This window comes from Elephantulus edwardii, unplaced genomic scaffold (assembly GCF_000299155.1).
Source record: "Elephantulus edwardii isolate Elephantulus edwardi_28Jun2011 unplaced genomic scaffold, EleEdw1.0 scaffold00230, whole genome shotgun sequence".
NCBI lineage: Eukaryota > Metazoa > Chordata > Mammalia > Macroscelidea > Macroscelididae > Elephantulus > Elephantulus edwardii.
The window spans coordinates 4127570-4146098 of NW_006399980.1; the positions used below are offsets into that span (position 1 = coordinate 4127570).

The 18529-nt window shown below is 40.9% G+C and overlaps 1 protein-coding gene across 1 annotated transcript in view; it reads left to right on the forward strand.

Moving 5' to 3' along the window:
• The first annotated feature begins 6157 nt into the window (after nt 1-6157).
• USO1 (USO1 vesicle transport factor) overlaps nt 6158-18529 on the forward strand; it is a 169962-nt gene continuing 157590 nt past the window's right edge. The window contains 1 exon segment of the mRNA XM_006898476.1: nt 6158-6223. Within this exon segment, the coding sequence (XP_006898538.1) occupies nt 6158-6223 (66 nt within the window).

The following is an 18529-nucleotide window of genomic DNA, read 5'->3' on the forward strand; positions in this document are numbered from 1 at the left end:
TAGAAACTAGAAGATAAGGGAGACTGAGGGGTCAAGGAATGACTTACTCTCATCTCCTCTGCACCCTCTGTCCATCCCTTCTGCTCATTATCTTTCCTTCCCAGGACATGTTGCTAGGTAAGAAACAGGTCAAATGAAAAATGCACACTATTATTGGTGATATGAGGTGAACTGCATCTTCTAAAAAGAGCATGTTAAAGTTTGAACACTAAGTCCCTGTGAATGTAACTGTATTTGGAAATAGGGTTTTGCAGACGTAATCAAGTTGAGATGAAGTCATTAGGTCATTAATATAGCTGATGACCCTAAGAGAGAAGAGAAATGGACGTACAGAAAAAAATATTATACTGACATGGAGACAGAGTCATATTGCCACAAGCAAGGAACATTCGGGGGCTCCTGGGGAAGGGGCACAGCAAGGAATTCTCTTCCTCAATATCAAGAGGATGGCAAAGGATAGAGCAAAGTTTCTATCTTTTGTTAATAGGGTCAATAAGAATTATGGCCCATTTGACAGCAACTCCCAAAAACAGAGCCTTCAAAGAGCGTGTGGTTCCGCTGACACCCTGAATCATGTTTTCTAGCCTCCAAATCTGTGACAGACAGATTTCTATTGTTTACAATTACTCAGGGGTACTTTGTTACAGCTGTCTTAGGATACAAATACAACAACCTACTCTACACACCAAAATTTAAAAGAAGCATGATATCTGACAACACCTCAAAACAACTTTGCTCAAATATCAAGGCACTGTTTTTCACCCAATAATATGGGATTGAAGCTTAACATGAATAAAACAAAGATTCTCACCACTGGGCCGAATGACAGCATCATGATAGATGGGGAAGAAATTGAGATTGCTAGCAGCTTCAGTTTTCTTCACTCCACAATCAATATTCTTGGTATCAGTAGCCAGGAGATCAAAAGATGAATTTCATTGGGAAAATCTGTTATGAGGGACCTCTCCAGAGTACTGAAGAGCAACAGTGTCAGTCTGGAGACCAAGGTGTGCCTGGTTCAGGCCATGGTCTTCACAAGTACTTGCTATGCATCAGAGAGCTGGACAATGACTAAGGATGATAGAAGAAGACCCCTTTAAGTTGTAGTGCTGGAGAAGAGTATTGAATACTCCATAGACTGCTAAGAGAACAAACAGGTCTGTACTAGAGAAAGTGAAACCAGGCTGCTCTATGGAGGCAAGGGTTCTGAGGCTTTGTTTGACATATTTTGGGCTTGTTCCAAAGAGGAACCAGCCCTTGGAGAGGACTATCATGCTTGGAAGGGTAGAGAGGAAGATTCTTGATGATATGGATTCACTCAGTGACTGGGATAATCTTGGTAGGTGTATCTGACAATGAAATTGTCTCAAGATAGAGCAGGGTTCAGAGCTGTTGTACAGAGAGGCCCAAAGAGTCACAAGTGTTGATGGTACATAACAACAACAACAACAGCAACAGTGGTCTGGTGGCCTAGTGATAAGAAGCTGAACTGCAATCCTGAAGGAATGAGGTTCAAATCTACCACATGCTCCAGGGGAGAAAGATGGGCAGTCTCCTCCTGTGCAATTAACTAACTGCCTTTGAAAATCTGCTGGAGGGTGAGCTATGGGTAGGCTCCAACTCGAAGGTAGACAACAACACAGGCATCTGCCAGTCCCATTCCATCTTGGGGCCTCATTCTTGATGATGAGATGAGGCTCAGGAAGGGGTAAGGGTAAGCAAATGGGTGAGGTTGTCTTTGTTGTACACGTTGTTGTTGTAATGTGCCATCGAGTCGCTTGCGACTCATAGCAACCCTATGAACAACAGCCCTAAACTCTGCTCTGTTCTGTGCCAATTGCACTGTCTCTGATATTCCAATTATCCCAGTCACTGAATCAATCCACCTCATAGAGGGCCTTCCTCTCCTGCGCTGTCCCTCCACCCTCCCAAGCATGATGTCCCTCTCCAAGGACCGGTCTCTCCTCACAACATGTCCAAAGTATGTTAGATGGAGCCTCAGAATCCTTGCCTCCAAGGAGCCACCCGGTTTAACCCTTTCCAGGACAAATCTGTTTGTTTTCCTAGCAGTCCATGGTATTCTCAATACTCTTCTTCAGCACCACAGCTCAAAGGCATCAATTCTCCTTCTATCCTCCTTGGTCATTGTCCAACTCTCTGATGCATAACAAGTGATTGCGAAGACCATGGCCTGTATCAGATGCACCTTAGTCTCCAGAGAGACACCATTGCTCTTCAGTACTTTGGAGAGGTCCCTAAGAGCAGAATTTCCCATGACAATGCACCTTTTAATTTCCTGGCTACTGCTGCCAAGAGTGTTGACTGTGGAGCCAAGCAAACTAATGCTGTGTACAATCTCAATCTCTTCACCACCCATCCTGATACTGCCAATTGGTCCAGTGGTGAGAATCTTTGTCTTCTTGACATTGAGCCTCAATCCATCCTCTTCAGTTTCAGCAAGCAGGGTTGTGTGATCTGCATAATGCAGATTGTTGATAAATCGTCCACCAATCTTGACCCCACAATTCTCCTCATAGAGCCCAGCCTCCCGGATAATCTGTTCTGCATTTCGGTTGAAAAGGTATGGAGATAGGATGCATCCCTGGCATACAACCTTCCCAATTTTGAACCATGCAGTGTTACCTTGCTCTGTTTTGACGACTGCCTCCTGGTCCAAGTATAGGTTTTGCATTAGCACGATCAAGTGTTTTGGGATTCCCATTCTTCTCAGAATCAGCCACAGTTTGTTATGATCCACACAGACAAATGCCTTTGTATAGTCAATGAAACACAGATATACATTCCTCTGGTATTCTCTGCTTTCAGCTAAGATCCATCTAACATCAGCTACAATATCCCTAGTACCACGACCCCTTCTAAACCCAGCCTGGACTTCTGGTAGTTCTCTGCTGATGTGCTGTTCCAGTCGTTTTTGGATAATCTTCAGTAAAATCTTGCTTGCATGTGAAATCAATGAGATTGTTCTATAGTTTCCACACTCTGTTGAGTCACCTTTCTTTGGGATAGGAACAAATATAGATATCTTCCAGTTAGTTGGCCAAATGGTTGTTCTCCAGATTTCTTGGCACAACTTGGTGAGCACGTCCAGTAATGTACACATTACTTGGTAAGAAAAATGCAGAGTAATTATTGTTTATCACACCACGGAAAATGTATGAAGTAAAATGTCAAGTGCCTAGTTTTAAATCAAAGTATAGTATTTGTTGTTGCTGTGTACCATCAAATTAAAACTGAGATAACTGACCCTCTGGAAGATTTTAAGAAGCAGTTAATCACACAGGAGGAGATTCTTCCATGGAGTAGCTGATGGATTCAAACTACATGCCTCCAGGATTGCAGTGCAGCTTCTTGTCACCAGGACACCAAAGCTCCCTGAGTACGATACTTGTTGTTAGTATTGTTATGGTCAATCAAGTCACTTGTAACTCATAATGACCTGTCCTGAACCACAGCCTTAAACCCTGCTCTATCCTGTGCCAATCTTATTTGTCTCTGACACACCTACCCTCATTACACCAGTCACTGAATCAATCTATCTCATCAAGAGTCTTCCATTCTTGTGCTGTACCTCCACCCTTCCTAGCATGATATCCCTCTCCAAGGACTAGTTTCTTCTGGTAACATGCCCAAAGTATGTCAGACAAAGCCTCAGAATTCTTGCCTCTAAGGAGCAGCCTGGTTTCATCCTCTCTAGGGTGAACCTATTTGTTTTCCTAGCAGCCCATGGTATGTATATTCAATAATATTCTCCAGCACCACAGCTCATCGGCATCAATTCTCTTTCTATTATCCTTAGTAATTGTCCAGCTTTATTTGCAAAGACTATGGCCTGGATCAGGAGCACCATGTTCTACAGACTGACATTGTGGCTCTTCAGTACTCTGGAGAGGTCTTTGACAGCAGATTTTCCCAGTGCAATTAGTTTCTTGGTTTCCAGACTGCTGGTACCAACACAATATTTTTGGTAGTATGATCCTGTCACTCTCAAATGGCCTAGGCATAAAACCATGGCCTAGGAAAAGAACTTCTGCCACAACCTTTGTGATATGTGTTATCTACAATTCCACTTTCCAGATGACAAAAGGATCCTCTTTCTCAGTATAATATTCTTTCAAGGATTTATTCATTGATGCACCAATGTCACCTTCAGTAAGACAATGCTAAGTGACAGAGATGCAAAAATGAGTAACATAGTCTCTGCCCTTAAGAATTTGGTTCAAAAAGCATTCATTGAGTGCTTACTATATATTAATAACTGCAAAGTGCTAGTATATTGACATACATATGGATTTCAGGGAAAGCTTTCAAGAGATGAGGCTAGAGTTCAGTCTTAAGGAACTGGCAGGAATTTGCCTGAGGAAAAGGAGGGGAAGAAAATATCTAGGGAATAGAAATGGGCTGGAGCATGTCAGAAATGTTGTGGATGACACAGGATAGGATAGGATAGGATAGGATAGGATAGGATAGGTTTCAATCTGTTGTTCATAGGGTCATTATGAGTTGTACTCAACTTGAAGGTACCTAACAACCTCAACAATAATGGTCAGAGTATGTTGGGAAAGTGGGAGCCAGATCGTAGCATTATTTGTAGACCAAGCTAAGTAGTCTATTATGGAGAGAACAGAGAACCATTAGAGGTTTTTCAAACAAGAGTGACATGATCAGATATTTTTTTGTTGTTAGGTTCACCCAGCAGTAGATTAACCACCAGACTAGAGGGAAGCTGGGACCAAAGATAGAGAATTGGGAGGTTGTTGTCATAATTGTGGTGAGAAATGCATAGAACATAAATATCAGTAATAGAGATAATGCAAAGCAGAGCTTCTACTCAAGAAATAGAACAAACAGAAATGATATAACGTTGGACCTGAAGTGTGAAAGCCAGAGTCCAGCATAACCTCCCAGCTTCCTCCCCTGGGTTAGGCAGTCTTTGGATAGTGAAATGGATATTGATCAACGTAGGACACACAGCAGAAGCAGGATACTGATTTCCCTTCCCCCCTTCTTAAAGACTAGTGAAGATGATTTGTTAAGTTTTAAATGCTGAGTATAGACCTGAAGGGAATCCAAGAAGAGGTGCATGAGACAGTTGGCTAACTTACCTTCTACCTTTTAGCTTAAAAAAAATCTGGAATAGACCTCACTATTTCACAAAGTTGTCTTTCTAGTACCTTCACTGCAAAAGAAACACGGCATGCCGATTTCATGAAATGACATTTTCCTATACCAAAAAAAGTCAACATTGCAAAAGTAGTAGTTGACAGTTAATATAACATTTTCTACCAAGTGCCAAATTGACATTGCAGATGAATGTAATTTTTTAGTAAGTTACATGCAAGGTGTCCTTCTACATTTGAAGACAGCAGTGTACCTGATCTAGGAATTCCTTTGAGAAGGTGTGATGGGCGATGGCTGAGAAATGCGCCCTCCAGTGGCTGAGAAATTAAAGGGGGGGGGGGTCTAGCACCCTTTTTTACAACCAAACAAAGCCCTGTGAAGATAATGATGAAGATCAGAAAAAGGCCACAATGCTCACACCGCTCAACATCAAAATCAAGCAAACATTCCCAGGGACCTGGATCCCTTACCTGTCACGTCAGCCGAAGAAAAAATTTCACTTTCGGCTACAAAACAAACAACAACCAAACCTACCCTAGATTCGACAGCTTGCAGTATATCCTGCTCGGTGACAATTATAAACCTTGCAAGCCAAAACACGACTATCTGGATCCCCTCCTACCCGCTGGGCCGGGCTTCGACCACGTGGGTGGTTGGGTTTAGCAGGAGCTGCCCCAAGAAAGGAGGGAGAGGAGGTGTGTCCCTGTGTGGGAGGCGGGGCTAAATCACTGGGCGGGGCTTGGGCGGACCCTTTCGGCGCACCTCCTCTTGGTTGCTCTTCTTTGCCTTCGCCCTTCGAGCCGCCACGTAATGCCACGTCCTCGCGCATGCGTATCGTGGCTGGTAGTCGCGGCTGTTTCCGGGCTAGGGGGTTGGAGCGGCCGCCGCGTAGGACGCGGTGGTGGCCGCGGCCGGGGTGATCCGAGTGCAGTTTTGGGGGGCTAGTTCTTGCAGAGGGCGGGGTAATTTGTCTTTTCTTTTCCGAACGGGCCGGTAGAGCCGTTGGCTGAGGGGCAAGATGAATTTCCTCCGCGGAGTAATGGGAGGTCAGAGTGCCGGACCCCAGCACACTGAAGCCGAGACGGTGAGAGGAACGGGGGTCCGGGACTTGGGAAGGTCCGGGTAGGGACTGGGGTGGAGAATTCGGGGATCTAAGGGCTCTTCCTTTTTTTGGGTTGAGGTCCACTCGTCGTCTCCCTCCCCCTTTGCCTCCTTTCCTTTCCTGAAAGCGCGGAGTTTCCCAGGAAGACCCCCAGTATAGTCCCCACCACGGCGGCTCGGCCGCGTTGACAGCAGCCGCGCCTCGGAGCCCTGCAGGCCCAATGAGGAGGGTGTCCACGGAGGAGACCGCCCGGGAAGGGACGGGTCCTGGACTGAGGTTTCCTGACCTCTCTCTCACACACACCGGGCTCCTCCCCCTTTCCTTTGGTTCGCGTCTGCACCGGCCATGGGGGGACTCGAAACCCAGCTCCCTTCTTCGAGTCTGGAATCGAGGAGCTGGGGACGACTGCAAGGTTTAAAGCCCAGCTTTTGACAGGAGCATGTGCCCAAGATGAAAACGCTAGTTTGGAGTACAAAGCCGTTTACATCTCTCCATTCAACTGGAAAGAAGGTTCCTTCAGGTGATACAAACCCAAATCTCGCTTTCGGAGTTCACCTAAAGAGATGCTACTTGGTAAAGATCTCGTATGGATGTTGTAGAGAATCTTTCGCGCTCAAACTGCCTTGGGAACACATCTCTTTTCCTTTCCACTTGAGCCAGTCCGAAGACACTCGTGGATAGCATGATTTGCAGCGTCATTTTTAAGAAATAAGTCACAGAAAACAGTATTTGATAGTTGCTTGTATATTTGAACCAAACGTTTAATTTTGAGTAATTGTCGGTTTGCAGAAAAGTGGCATATTGGATACTTAACTTGAGGTTGCATTCATAAACATAACTTTATTACAGGCATCCTGCATTATGTCTGAACCCACTGCAGTTATGTGGCTCCTGCTAATGGTGATCTTCCATGGGTTTCTGAGGCTGTAAAAACTGGAGGGAAGGAGACTGCACGTCTTTCTCTTGGTGAATTTGAACGCCCAGACTTTGGAATAGCAGCACAACTCTACACCAGCAGTGGTTCTTGGGGGGTTAATAGTAGCCTTCATTTGTCAGGTTCTTACCTTGAACTAAGTAGATAAAATGAACTCTGCCAGCAAGACAGGTGAAGACATCCTCATTTTACAAATAAATGAAGCTTAGAGAGGTTAGTCACTCTGCTAGTGATAGAGCGAGCTAGGATTCAGCAGTGTTTGCTTTATTTTAATGTGATGCCCATATTTTAATACTTAGATGGAAAATTTGGGAATTTCTGTATAGCTGAAACTTAATGACACAAGTCTGAGCTAGAACTGTTTAAAGCAGAATCTGTAAATCAAATCTCACACACACAGAGCCATAGTTGTGGCCTACTTTTTCAACTCCCTCCCCCCCAAATTTATTTTATCTGTCTGGCATGTGTGTTTCAGAACACATGCTCCCCTAAGTTTTAGAGTGTGACTTGTTTTGGAGTTAGACCTTCATTTGAATCCTGGCCTCGCACTCTCTGATTGTACTGTACAGGCAAGAGATAGCTAATAGCCTATAGGAAACATGCCTCCAAGTTATTAAGAGAATTAAGTGAAATAACTAGAGGCTGGCACCTTGTAGGTGCTCACCAGAAAGTCATTTTTATTACATCTACACCTACGTTAAGGGAAGAGTGACGGAACTTTGGTGGCGTAGTCTGTACATGTTGCTACTACCAAAAGGGCCTGCTTTGTTAGGTAGTTTGAATGCACTAGCCAGTCCAAGGGAGAAACGTGGGTAGTTTTACTCCTGTTGAGTTTTACAGCCTTGGAAATTTGACAGAGGGTTTAAACAGGCAGAATTGATTGGAGTGAGTGAGGGTAAGATCACCTTGGTTTTTGCTTTCACTGTTGATAGTCATCCTTGTCATTGACCTATGTGGAAAAGATGCAGAATCCACAGCGCGTACAATTTTTGAAGCTGAAAGGGCCCTTACAGATAATTTCATTTCACATCTTTATTTTACAGGTTAGGAAACTCAGTCAATCCTCAAGAAGTTTGCACAGTAAATGAGAATTAGGACTAGAACACTTTGTTCTTACCATAGTGAATGTGACAGCATAGTTTTTAATATGGTTTCAAAATGAAGCAAATGTATTACTTGTATATATAAACTAAAAGGAAAGTCAGGGTGCCTTATCTTACCTAACTCTTAAGCATGTAGACTCAAAATTAGGAAACTGATCTTGAAGTATGAATAAAATTAACTTTACTACCTCATTCCTTAAAGAAGTATAGTAGGCATAGGGTTCGTAAGTTACTGATTTAGAAGTATTTCTAGAATATCAAAGACACCCTGGTGGAGCAGTAGGTTAAGCACTGGGCTGCTGAGTAAAAATTTAGTGGTTCTGGTCCTTCTATGGGAGATGAGGCAGTTTGCGCCTGCAAAGATTCATAGCTCAGAAGAAGCTCTCCAAGGCTCTTCTACTTTGTCCTGATTGGTCACTATGAGTCACAATCCACTTAATGGCATTAACTGTAGAGTAGCAGTAGAATATGTACCACATTTGACTTTTTTTTTTAACTTTTGAGTTTTAGTTTTAAAATCAGAAATTAAACACAAACACAGTTCTAAAATAAATTGATGTATACTGAAAAAAAAAACCCTCACATTGATGCTAAGCATTGATAATTAATGCTTAATTAAGGGTTTTATTGCACAGCACACATTACACAGGGAGCTCTGGGGGCTTCTTGTTGTTCGGTGCCATAAAGTTGAATATGACACATAGTGACCCTGTGAACATATTTGACTTTCGATGATTTGATCTAGCCTGAGTATTTGAGTTATCAGCTTGGAACCTCTAACTTCAATGTTATAATTTAGTATTTTTCCCCCTAATTTTATAAAATTATGTTGTTTTCATTTTGGCTTTCTATCTTTCTCTTACGTTTGTTTGTATGAATTCAAATCTTATCACAACTACCTTTCCTAATTTGAGGCATCTTTCTCCTACCAGAGAGCTCTGTGGCCTAGTGGGTAAAGAATTGGCCTTGCCAGCTCAAAGCAGGCTATCCTAATATATCAACTGCTTCTTAGTTGAAAGATGAGCAGTCTCCTTCTGTGTGATTTTCAGCTTCTGAAAATCTGAGGATCAGTTAAGGATCAGTTCTGACTCAACGACAGTGAGTTAAACCCTACTAGACTACAGCTAATTTTTTTTTCTCTAAGATTTTTTTGCTTTTTTTTACTGAGTTAGGCGTTCTGCCAATTCCTACCATTTATGTGGTATTAGAGAAGAATGTTGAATATCCGGTGGACTACCAAAAGAACAAATAGATATGTCTTGGAAAAGTGCAGCCACAATGCTACTTGAAGACAAAGATGGGGAAACTTCATATCACACTTTGGGCCTATTGCTAGGAGAAACCATTCCTTGCAAGGGGATGTCATGGTTGTAATGGTGGAGGGTCAGAGAATAAGAAGACCCTTAATGGGATGGATAGACATCGTGACCGCAGCAGTGGGCTCAAGTGTGTCAGCTGATGAGGATGGCACAAGATAGGACAGGGATCAAGTCTGTTGTTTGTAGGGTCGTTATGTGTTGTACTTTATGACACCTAACAATAGCAGCAACATTCTTTATGTTAAGAGATGAAAGACTAAACATCTCTAGGTCAGAGTTAATTCAGATTTTAGTTTTTGTTATGCCATTGTAATAGATGCAAAGTACTTGGTAAATAAATCCCCATAGCAGCTTACAAATTGCTTGCTATAAAAATATTTCTTAAAAATAGAGGTCATAGTTTATAATGAGTGCAATTCATCATGTCAGAATTTTTACTATGTCTGCTTTGATTACTTTCATACTTTTTTCTTAAATGTCCTCTAAATGTGTGAGAGATTTATTACTTAGTAGTATAACTCTCCAGTAACTAGCTTTTCCTACCTTTGTTGTTGTTGTTTTTAGGTGTCATTGAGTTGAGTCATATCGACCCTGTGCTGTCCTGTGCCATCCTCACACTTCCTGACATACAAGAGCCCATTACAGTAGTCATGGTGCCAGTCCACCTGGTTGAGGGTCTTCTCCTTCACTGACCCTCCATCTTTCCGAGTATCATGTCCCTCTCCAAAGAATAGCCCCTCCTAGCAATATGCTGAAAGTATGTGAGGTGAAGCCTCATCATTCTTGCCTTCAAAGAGCACTCCGACTGCACCCGCTCCAAGACATAGCTGTTTGTTCTTTTAGTCATCCATGGGATTTCAGTGCTCTTCTCCAACACCACAGCTCGAAGGTGTCAATTCTTCTTCTGTCATCCTTATTCATTGTCCAGTTCTCAGATGCATAGCAAGTGATCAGAAAGACTATGGCCTGAATCAGATGCACCATAAGGTCTACCTTAACCAAAGTTAAAAATAACTCTGGACTGCTGTTAATGGTGATGAGCAAGTAAAGTGTTAGTTGCCACTATGGTCAGTAATACTATTAAATAATGGATACTCTTAAGTCTAGAATTTTCATCCATATTAAACTTTCATATTTTAGAGACAAGTACTTTTTAATGTGATTTCTCTTATTAAGGTAAAGATAATGATGTCCAATGATTGAAGCCCCCCTTTACCTTTTGCTGGGTGAAAATAAATACTATTATAGTAAAAAAAATCACTATGTTCACATGGTTAAATTTTTATCTACTTCCATTTAGTACCTTTTTAAAAAACTATTGTTTCTTTAAATAAACCCCAAAGTGTTAACTAGTATGGAAGTGTATTCTGTTATCAGATTGGTCCCGAGGACATAAAAGTTGTTAAAAGTCCAGAAAAAGAATGCAAGATTATTATGCTCCTTTTAGATGCAACTTTAATCAGCTGACTCTGACAGCAAAAGGGCTGGTAATATGGACAACAGCTGTACTTTCTTTTAATAAAAATTGTTATTAAGGAATATGGGCTTAATTTAGCCATAGCTTCAGTTTGGTCAAACACATCTTACACTAGGATAGTATAAATATAGTCTGAAATTCCTTTTTGGGTTAACGTTTCATATTCTACATAAATAACTAGGTCAATGTCATGACTGGTAGATGTTTTTGCTCTCAGTTTGCCTTGCAATATTTCTCAGAGACAGTCATCATGATTTGTTTTGACTTTCATATTCTTTTAAGAAATGTCTATTACTACTACACAGTTTATTGTACAGATTATTTAGTATAGTTTTAAAAACAAATTTTATATACCCTAGCATTATTAGTATATAGGTTTTTTGGTATTCTTTTTAATCCATTGGTATATGTGAGTAGTGGTTGTTAGGTGCTATTGAGTTAACTATGACTCAGTAGTCTTATGAACAACAGATGGCAAACCCTATCATGAGCCAGTCTCACCATCTCTGAAATACTTAAACCCCTTGTTACAGCACTGTGTCAGTCCAGTCCATATCTGACTCTATACCTTTTCCAGCATGCCTTTTTTCCAAGAACTAGCCCCACTTGACGATACAAAGTATGTCAGACCAAATTTCACCAGCCTTGCCTCCATGAAGCTTCATTTGGCAGTTCAGGGGATATTCTGTGCCCTTCTCCAAAACCACAATTCAAAGTCATCAATTCTTTGTTTGCCATCCTTTTTCATTGTCCAACTTTCTGATGTATAGGAAATAATTGAAAAACCATGGCTTGCATGGGGCACACCTGACTCTTTAACATCGTTGTTCTTCAGCATTTTGGAGAGGTCCTTGATAACAGATTTTCCCATTGCAACATATCTTTTGATTTCTTAACTGCCATTACCATGAGAGGAAAGTGAGTAGATATCCTTCAGGAAAGAATATTGTCACCAAAAAGGTGTTACTGTGTGATGCTTTAAAATCCACATTTATATAAAACTTATGGTCATATACTCTAACATTATTTAAAATTTTTTTTTCTACTAGTTTATTTACAAAATTCTAATATATTGATTTCAAGAACAGATTTTTTTCAGTTTCCCTCACCCACCCATCAAATTGTACAGCCCTGTGATTAATCCCCCCCCCCCCCATGCCTTTGCTTTCAACCTCTTCCTCCTCTCTTGGATCCTTATACTCATTCTACAATAATGGTTTTATACAATATTTATCCTTGTGGGATTGAGTTAATAGGGAACATTTTCAAGGTAAGACTTACAAAGTAACAGTTTCTTCAGTGAAGTTTCTCTATTATCATAGTTTTATGCAGTTCATGAAGTTTTATGTATTTAAGTTCCTACCAGACATAGTAAGTACTGTTGTCTTGTGGTTTGACAAGTAATTCTAATCAATTTTGGACCTGATTATCTGTTTCTCTCTCTCTCTCTCTCACACACACACAAAATCAATCCCTTTGTCTGTCTATCTATCTGTCTTTGTCACTTAAAACTCAGCAACCCTCCACTGGGTTTTCAAGGTTGCAAATCTTAAGAGGAGGAGATTGCCCATCATTTTCCCTTGGAGCTGCTAGTTATTTTGAACCACCACTGGAGATGCAAATAATTTTGGTCAGCCATGTAACATTTATGGACCAGCGCTCCTCCTGATTATCTACTAGGAGAGAGTATCAGAATTTTTAATGTAAGTTGTTGACAGCAAATACTATTTCTCTTTTTATGTATTTACTATACTGGCTCTGTATTCTGTGCTATATCTGTTGTAGAAATTATGTAGGAAAGGCTTTTTTAGGTTTTAATGCCTTAGGCAGAAATACCACATACATTTCTTTATATAAACAATCATTGGCCTTTAATTTGAAAGCTTACCTGGTTTTAAAGACAATGTGGTGGCATGGGGTCACCATTGTTTGGCCACTGCAGAGTCTACTAAGAGGAAGAGTTGTCCTCAACAACACCAACATCACAAAACTAATTCCAGTGAGGTTAAACTTGTCCTCAGAATCCTGCACCTCTTATCAATGCTATCACCACCTATCCCTCCAAGGGCTCTTGCTGCTGGGTTCACTAATCCATCAACACAGGACAGTCCTCACCATTAGGGGGTTTATTCTGGGTGTAACAAGTTTCAGTTCAGGTTGAAGACAGGATATAATTCTTCAGTCATGACTGCTCCTCAGACATGCTCCTAGATCCTCTGACTTTTAACTTCACTTGACCGTGCCTTGATTCTGGGCTAGTGTTGCAAAGCTCTTTTGTTGTGTGTCACTGAGTTAGAACCAGCTCATAGCTGACTTTCTAGTGGGTTTTCATATGCTATAAATCACATGAGAGGATATTGCCCATATTTCTCCTGCAGAGCAGATAGTGGATTTAAACCATGTGTTTTGGATTAGCAACACAACTCAGTTACTACTAGGCCACCAGAATTCTCTTATCTCTACAAAGACCATTTACGTGTAGACCCTCCTCTCTGGCTCTGTGGAACAGCGGTTCTAGTTCCACCCTGTCTCATGTTGCTCTCTGCTGCTGCTGCTAGTGATCTCTGCTACCTTCTGGCCCAAATGGATGCACTGTACCCTCTGCTGATGCTTTCATGATAATAAGATTCTTGTTTCTTGCTTTTAAACCTGCTTAGTTTTAAGTGTAGCAGGATGGCACAACTGACCAATCCCCTCATTAGTAATCTACATGCATGATTTGCATGTTCCCACCTCAGAAGTGCTGTTTAACTTGTTTATATTATTAATAAGCTATCTAGTGCTTTGGGTTGGGCCACAGATACCCTACATTACTATAGTCCTATCTAGCCATGTGGTAAAAGTGCAAGTCATTGGCTTTATAAAGCAAAAGTCATTGTGGTTATTCCAAAGCCTTAGTGCACAGTATTGTTAAGACTTTAAGATGTTAGCATCTGTGATAGGTTATTTAGTACACACATCTTAACAAGCCCTTGGTTAGAAAATTGTCTTTAGAAAAGCATAATTCACTTTTTAGAGAAAGCATGGAGGATAAAGGAGAATATTACCTTGACTACTTATTATTTTAATGATAATGGATTTCACTGGACTCACCAACATGCACAATAATGTTTGATCTTATGGGTTTTCAGACTTTCCCCCCCCCCCTTTTTCCTAGATTGTAATATCTTCATCTGAAGATAAGAATTTTCATAGGGCTTGTTTTAAAAGAAATGAAATCTCAGATTCTTCTTGAGTTTATAAGATAGTAATTTTGAAATTCACTTAAACTATGTCATTTAATTCACTTGTCTGTTAGGAGCTCTGGTAACATAGTCTGTTTGGAGTTGCCCTGCTAACCCAAGGATTAGTTAGAATATACCATCGAACTGTCAGAAGCTTCATGCAATTTATGTAATCAAATAAGTTCATGTTGTTGTTATTGTTGTTTACTGTAGTGTTGGAACCGACCCATAGCTGACCCTCTGGTTGCTTTTCAGAGGCAGTTAATGGCACAGGAGGAGACTGCTCATCTGTCTCCCGCAGAGGAGCTGGTAGCCTTGAACCACGTGCTTTCAGGATTGCAACTCAGCTTCTTGCCACAAGGCTACCAGAGTTCATATTTAGGTCATATTTAGTTCATATTAGATACTTGATAAATATTTGTGGCACACATTATTGAATAATTAGAAGTCTTTTTTTCTCTCTATTTAATTGCTATTCCTGCCCTTCATCTTTATGTCTATTAAACAGTTACTGAATATGAAAAGAAATAATAGGTTTTTTACTAGTAAAGTATTGTAAACTGTATCTTGAGAGTGATCCTTAAATCTAAGTGTACCTTTACTTTCCTAGTTCTATGCTACCTGATTTACTTCTTTACATGCTTTATCTCCATCTTAGTCCCTCCCCTACTTATTGCTGCTTTTTTAGTAGCCTTTGATTCTGTGCTTAAGCATTAGATTGCTAACCAACAAGTTAGAAGTTTGAGCAAACTAGTCACTCCAAGGGAGGGAGAAGAGACACTCTGCTTCCATAGAAGATGTGGAAACCGTGTGGAGCAGTTCTGCTGTGTCCTGCAAGTTCCTCTGAGCTAGAAACAAGTCGGTGGCAGTGAATTAGGTTTACTTCAGGTTTGTCTGCCATGCTGAGTTGTTTGGGTTTGTCTATCATTTAATATTTTTGGTTAGCAAAACAAATAAATCATTAAGTTGATAGTAAGTTAGATTTCATTCTAATGCCCAGTTCTTGGTGGGATTATTTATCCTTTTTTATAGTTTGTTTGATAGGTGGAGTTTGACCCTCGCATGGTGATAATCACTGCAGAGCTGCACAATCTTATATGTACTGTTCATAAATTAGAATTTTTATTATACAAATAATAATTGATAGATATATTTATGGAACAGACTGACAATCAATACTGTATTAATAAATCTCTCCAGTCTCAATTCCTTTTTCCAAAGATAAACACTACTATTAATATGGTACAATAGATGGAAAAGAGATTGAGGCTGTTCACAATTTCATCTTGCTCATCTCCGCAATCAACACTCTTGATACAAGCCATTAGGAAATAAAAACAAAACAAAACAAAAAACCACCAATTTCTTTGGGAAGTCTGCTGTGAGTGACCTCTCCAAAGTACTAAAAAGCAGTGAACTCCATCTAGAGACTAAGGTGCATCTGTTCCAGGCCATGGTCTTTACAACAATTACTTGCCATGTATCAGAGAGCTAGACAGTGACTAAGGATGATAGAAGAAGAATCAATGCCTTTGAGTTGTGGTTTTGGAAGAGAGTATTGAACATAGTATGGACTGCCAAGAGAACTAAAAGTTCTGTCCTGGAGAAAGGGTGAAACCAAGTTCCGTCTTTGAGGCAAGGATTTTGAAGCCTTTCTCACCTACTCTGGACATGTTGCCAGGAGGGACCAATCTTTGGAGAATGACATTATGCTTGAAAGGGTAGAGGGACAGTGCAAGAGAGGAAGACCCCTAATGAGATGGATTGACACAGTAACTAGAGTAATGGGACTAGGTGTGCCATAGTCAATGATACTGGCTCAGGTTAGGGCAGTGTTCAGAGCTATTGTACATAGGATTGCTATGAATCACATTTAACTTGATGGTACATAACAACAACATTAGTTTCATATAAATCCTTCTAGACTTCTATGCATTATCATTCATCTAGATAATATAGAATTGTTTAATTATATGGACATTTACTTTTTACATAAATTATATATTAGTAATGTTCTGAAGTCTTGCCCATTTTTTCAGTTAAAACAAAGGTGGTTTTTTTGTGCTGTAGAGTCAGAACCAGCTCTATCAGGTTTTCAGAGGCTTTAAATGACATACAAAGAGAACAGTAGGAAGAAGTTGTATTGCCCACCCGAAGACAGGCTGTTTGAATCCAGCAGCTGCTCTGCAGGAAAAGATGGGTAACGTCTTCCTGTGCAATTTGCTGCCTCCAAAAATCCCCTGGAAGATCAGCTATGGGTTGGTCTCAACTTGACAGTACGCAGCAATAACAACAGAATAGAGCAAGCACATGTGTAGTAAGTGCTATTTATATTCTTTTTTACCAGCTCTGAGAGATGCATTAGTGTTTAAGCCTCTTTGAAGTCAGGAAGCATCCTGTAATTATACTTGGCAATATTTTTTCTTGTTATTAGGTGCTGTCCAGTTGACTGCAACACCTAGTAACATATGGACAACAGATGTGAACCTGGCCTTACCCTATCCTATCTTTACCATCTCTGATACACTTGAGCTCATTGTTACAGTTACTGTGTCAGTCTGTCTTGCTGAGTGTATTCCTCTCCTGCACTGAATCTCCACCCTCCAAGCATGATGTTCTTCTCCAAGGACTGGCCCCTCTTAACAACATGCCCAGACTGTATGAGATGAGCATTTGTTATCCTTGCTTCCAGGGAGCACCCTGGTCAGACTTTGTCCAAGAAGTGCTTAATTGTTCCAAGGAGCAACTAGTCACACTGTCTCCAAGACATACTTGTTTGTTCTTTTGACAGTCCATGGGGTATTCAGTATTCTTCTCCAAACTATAACTCAGATGTATCGATACTTTTTAGTCATTGCCCCTGTCCTTTTTTGTCATTGTTCTTAGTCATTGTCCAGCTTTCATTTGCATAGCAAGTAATAGGAAAGACCGTGCCTTGGATCAAGTGTGCCTTAATCTTTAAACTGACAGCTTGCTTGTCAGCACTTTGGAGAGATCCCCAACAGCAGAGTTTTCCAATGTGATATTTTGTCTGATTTCTTGACTGCTGGTACCGAGGGTGTTGATTGCTGATTTCTGTAAGATGAAAGCATTGATAACTTTAATCTCTACTCCATCTATCTGGATATTGCCTGTTGGCTCAGGGCTAAGGATTTTAATTTTCTTGAGGGTGAGCTATAATCCGTATTGAAGGCTGTAATCGTTGATCTTCAGTAAGTGCTTCAAGTCCTCCCACATAACAACAACATCATACGTATATTCATTCTATATAATTTTATACATTGTCTTTTTAAATTAAGAAACGTGAATTTGTAGTCTTATGTTGTTGTTGTTGTTATGTGCTGTTGAGTTGCCTGCGACTCATAGCGACCCTATGCACAACAGCCCTAAACCGTGCTCTAGCCTATGCCAGTCTCACTGTCTCTGACACACCTACCCCGATTACTCCAGTCACTAAATCAATCCACCCCATAGAGGATCTTCCTTTCCTGCGCTGTCCCTCTACCCTTCCCATCATGATGTCCTTCTCCAAGTACTGCTCCCTCCTTACAACATGTCCAAAGTATGTCAGAATAAGCTTCAGAATCCTTGACTCCAAGGAGAAGCCTGATTTAATCCTCCCTAGGATGAACCTGTTCATTTTATTAGCAGTCCATGGTATATTCAATACCCTTCTCCAATAGCACAGCTCAAAGGCATCAATTCTCCTTCTATCCTCCCTAGTCGTTTTCCAACTCTCTGGTGCATAACAAGTGTTGCAAAGACCGTGGCCTGTATTGGGCACACCTTAGTCTCCAGAGTGACACCATTGTTCTTCAGTACCCTGGAGAGGTCCCTAACAGTAGACTTTCCCATCGCAATACATCTTTTCATTTTCTGGCTACTGGTGTCAAGAGTGTTGCTTATGGAGCCAAGCAAACTAAAGCTGTTAACAATCTTAGTTTCTTTACCATCCATTCTGATGCTACCAGTTGGCCCAGTGGTGAGAATCTTTGTTTTCTTGATATTGAACCTCAATCCATACTGAAGGCTGCAGTCCTTGACCTTCTGCAGCAAGCACTTCAGCTCCTCCTCAGTTCCAGCAAGCAGGGCTGTGTCATCTTCATAACTCAGATTGTTGATGAATATTCTACCAGACTTTTAAAAATTTTTTTTATTGGGAAAAACATATTGGGGGTACAAGGAGGTGAGGGTTGGGGGCAGAAGGGTGAGGATGGGCCAGGATGCAGTT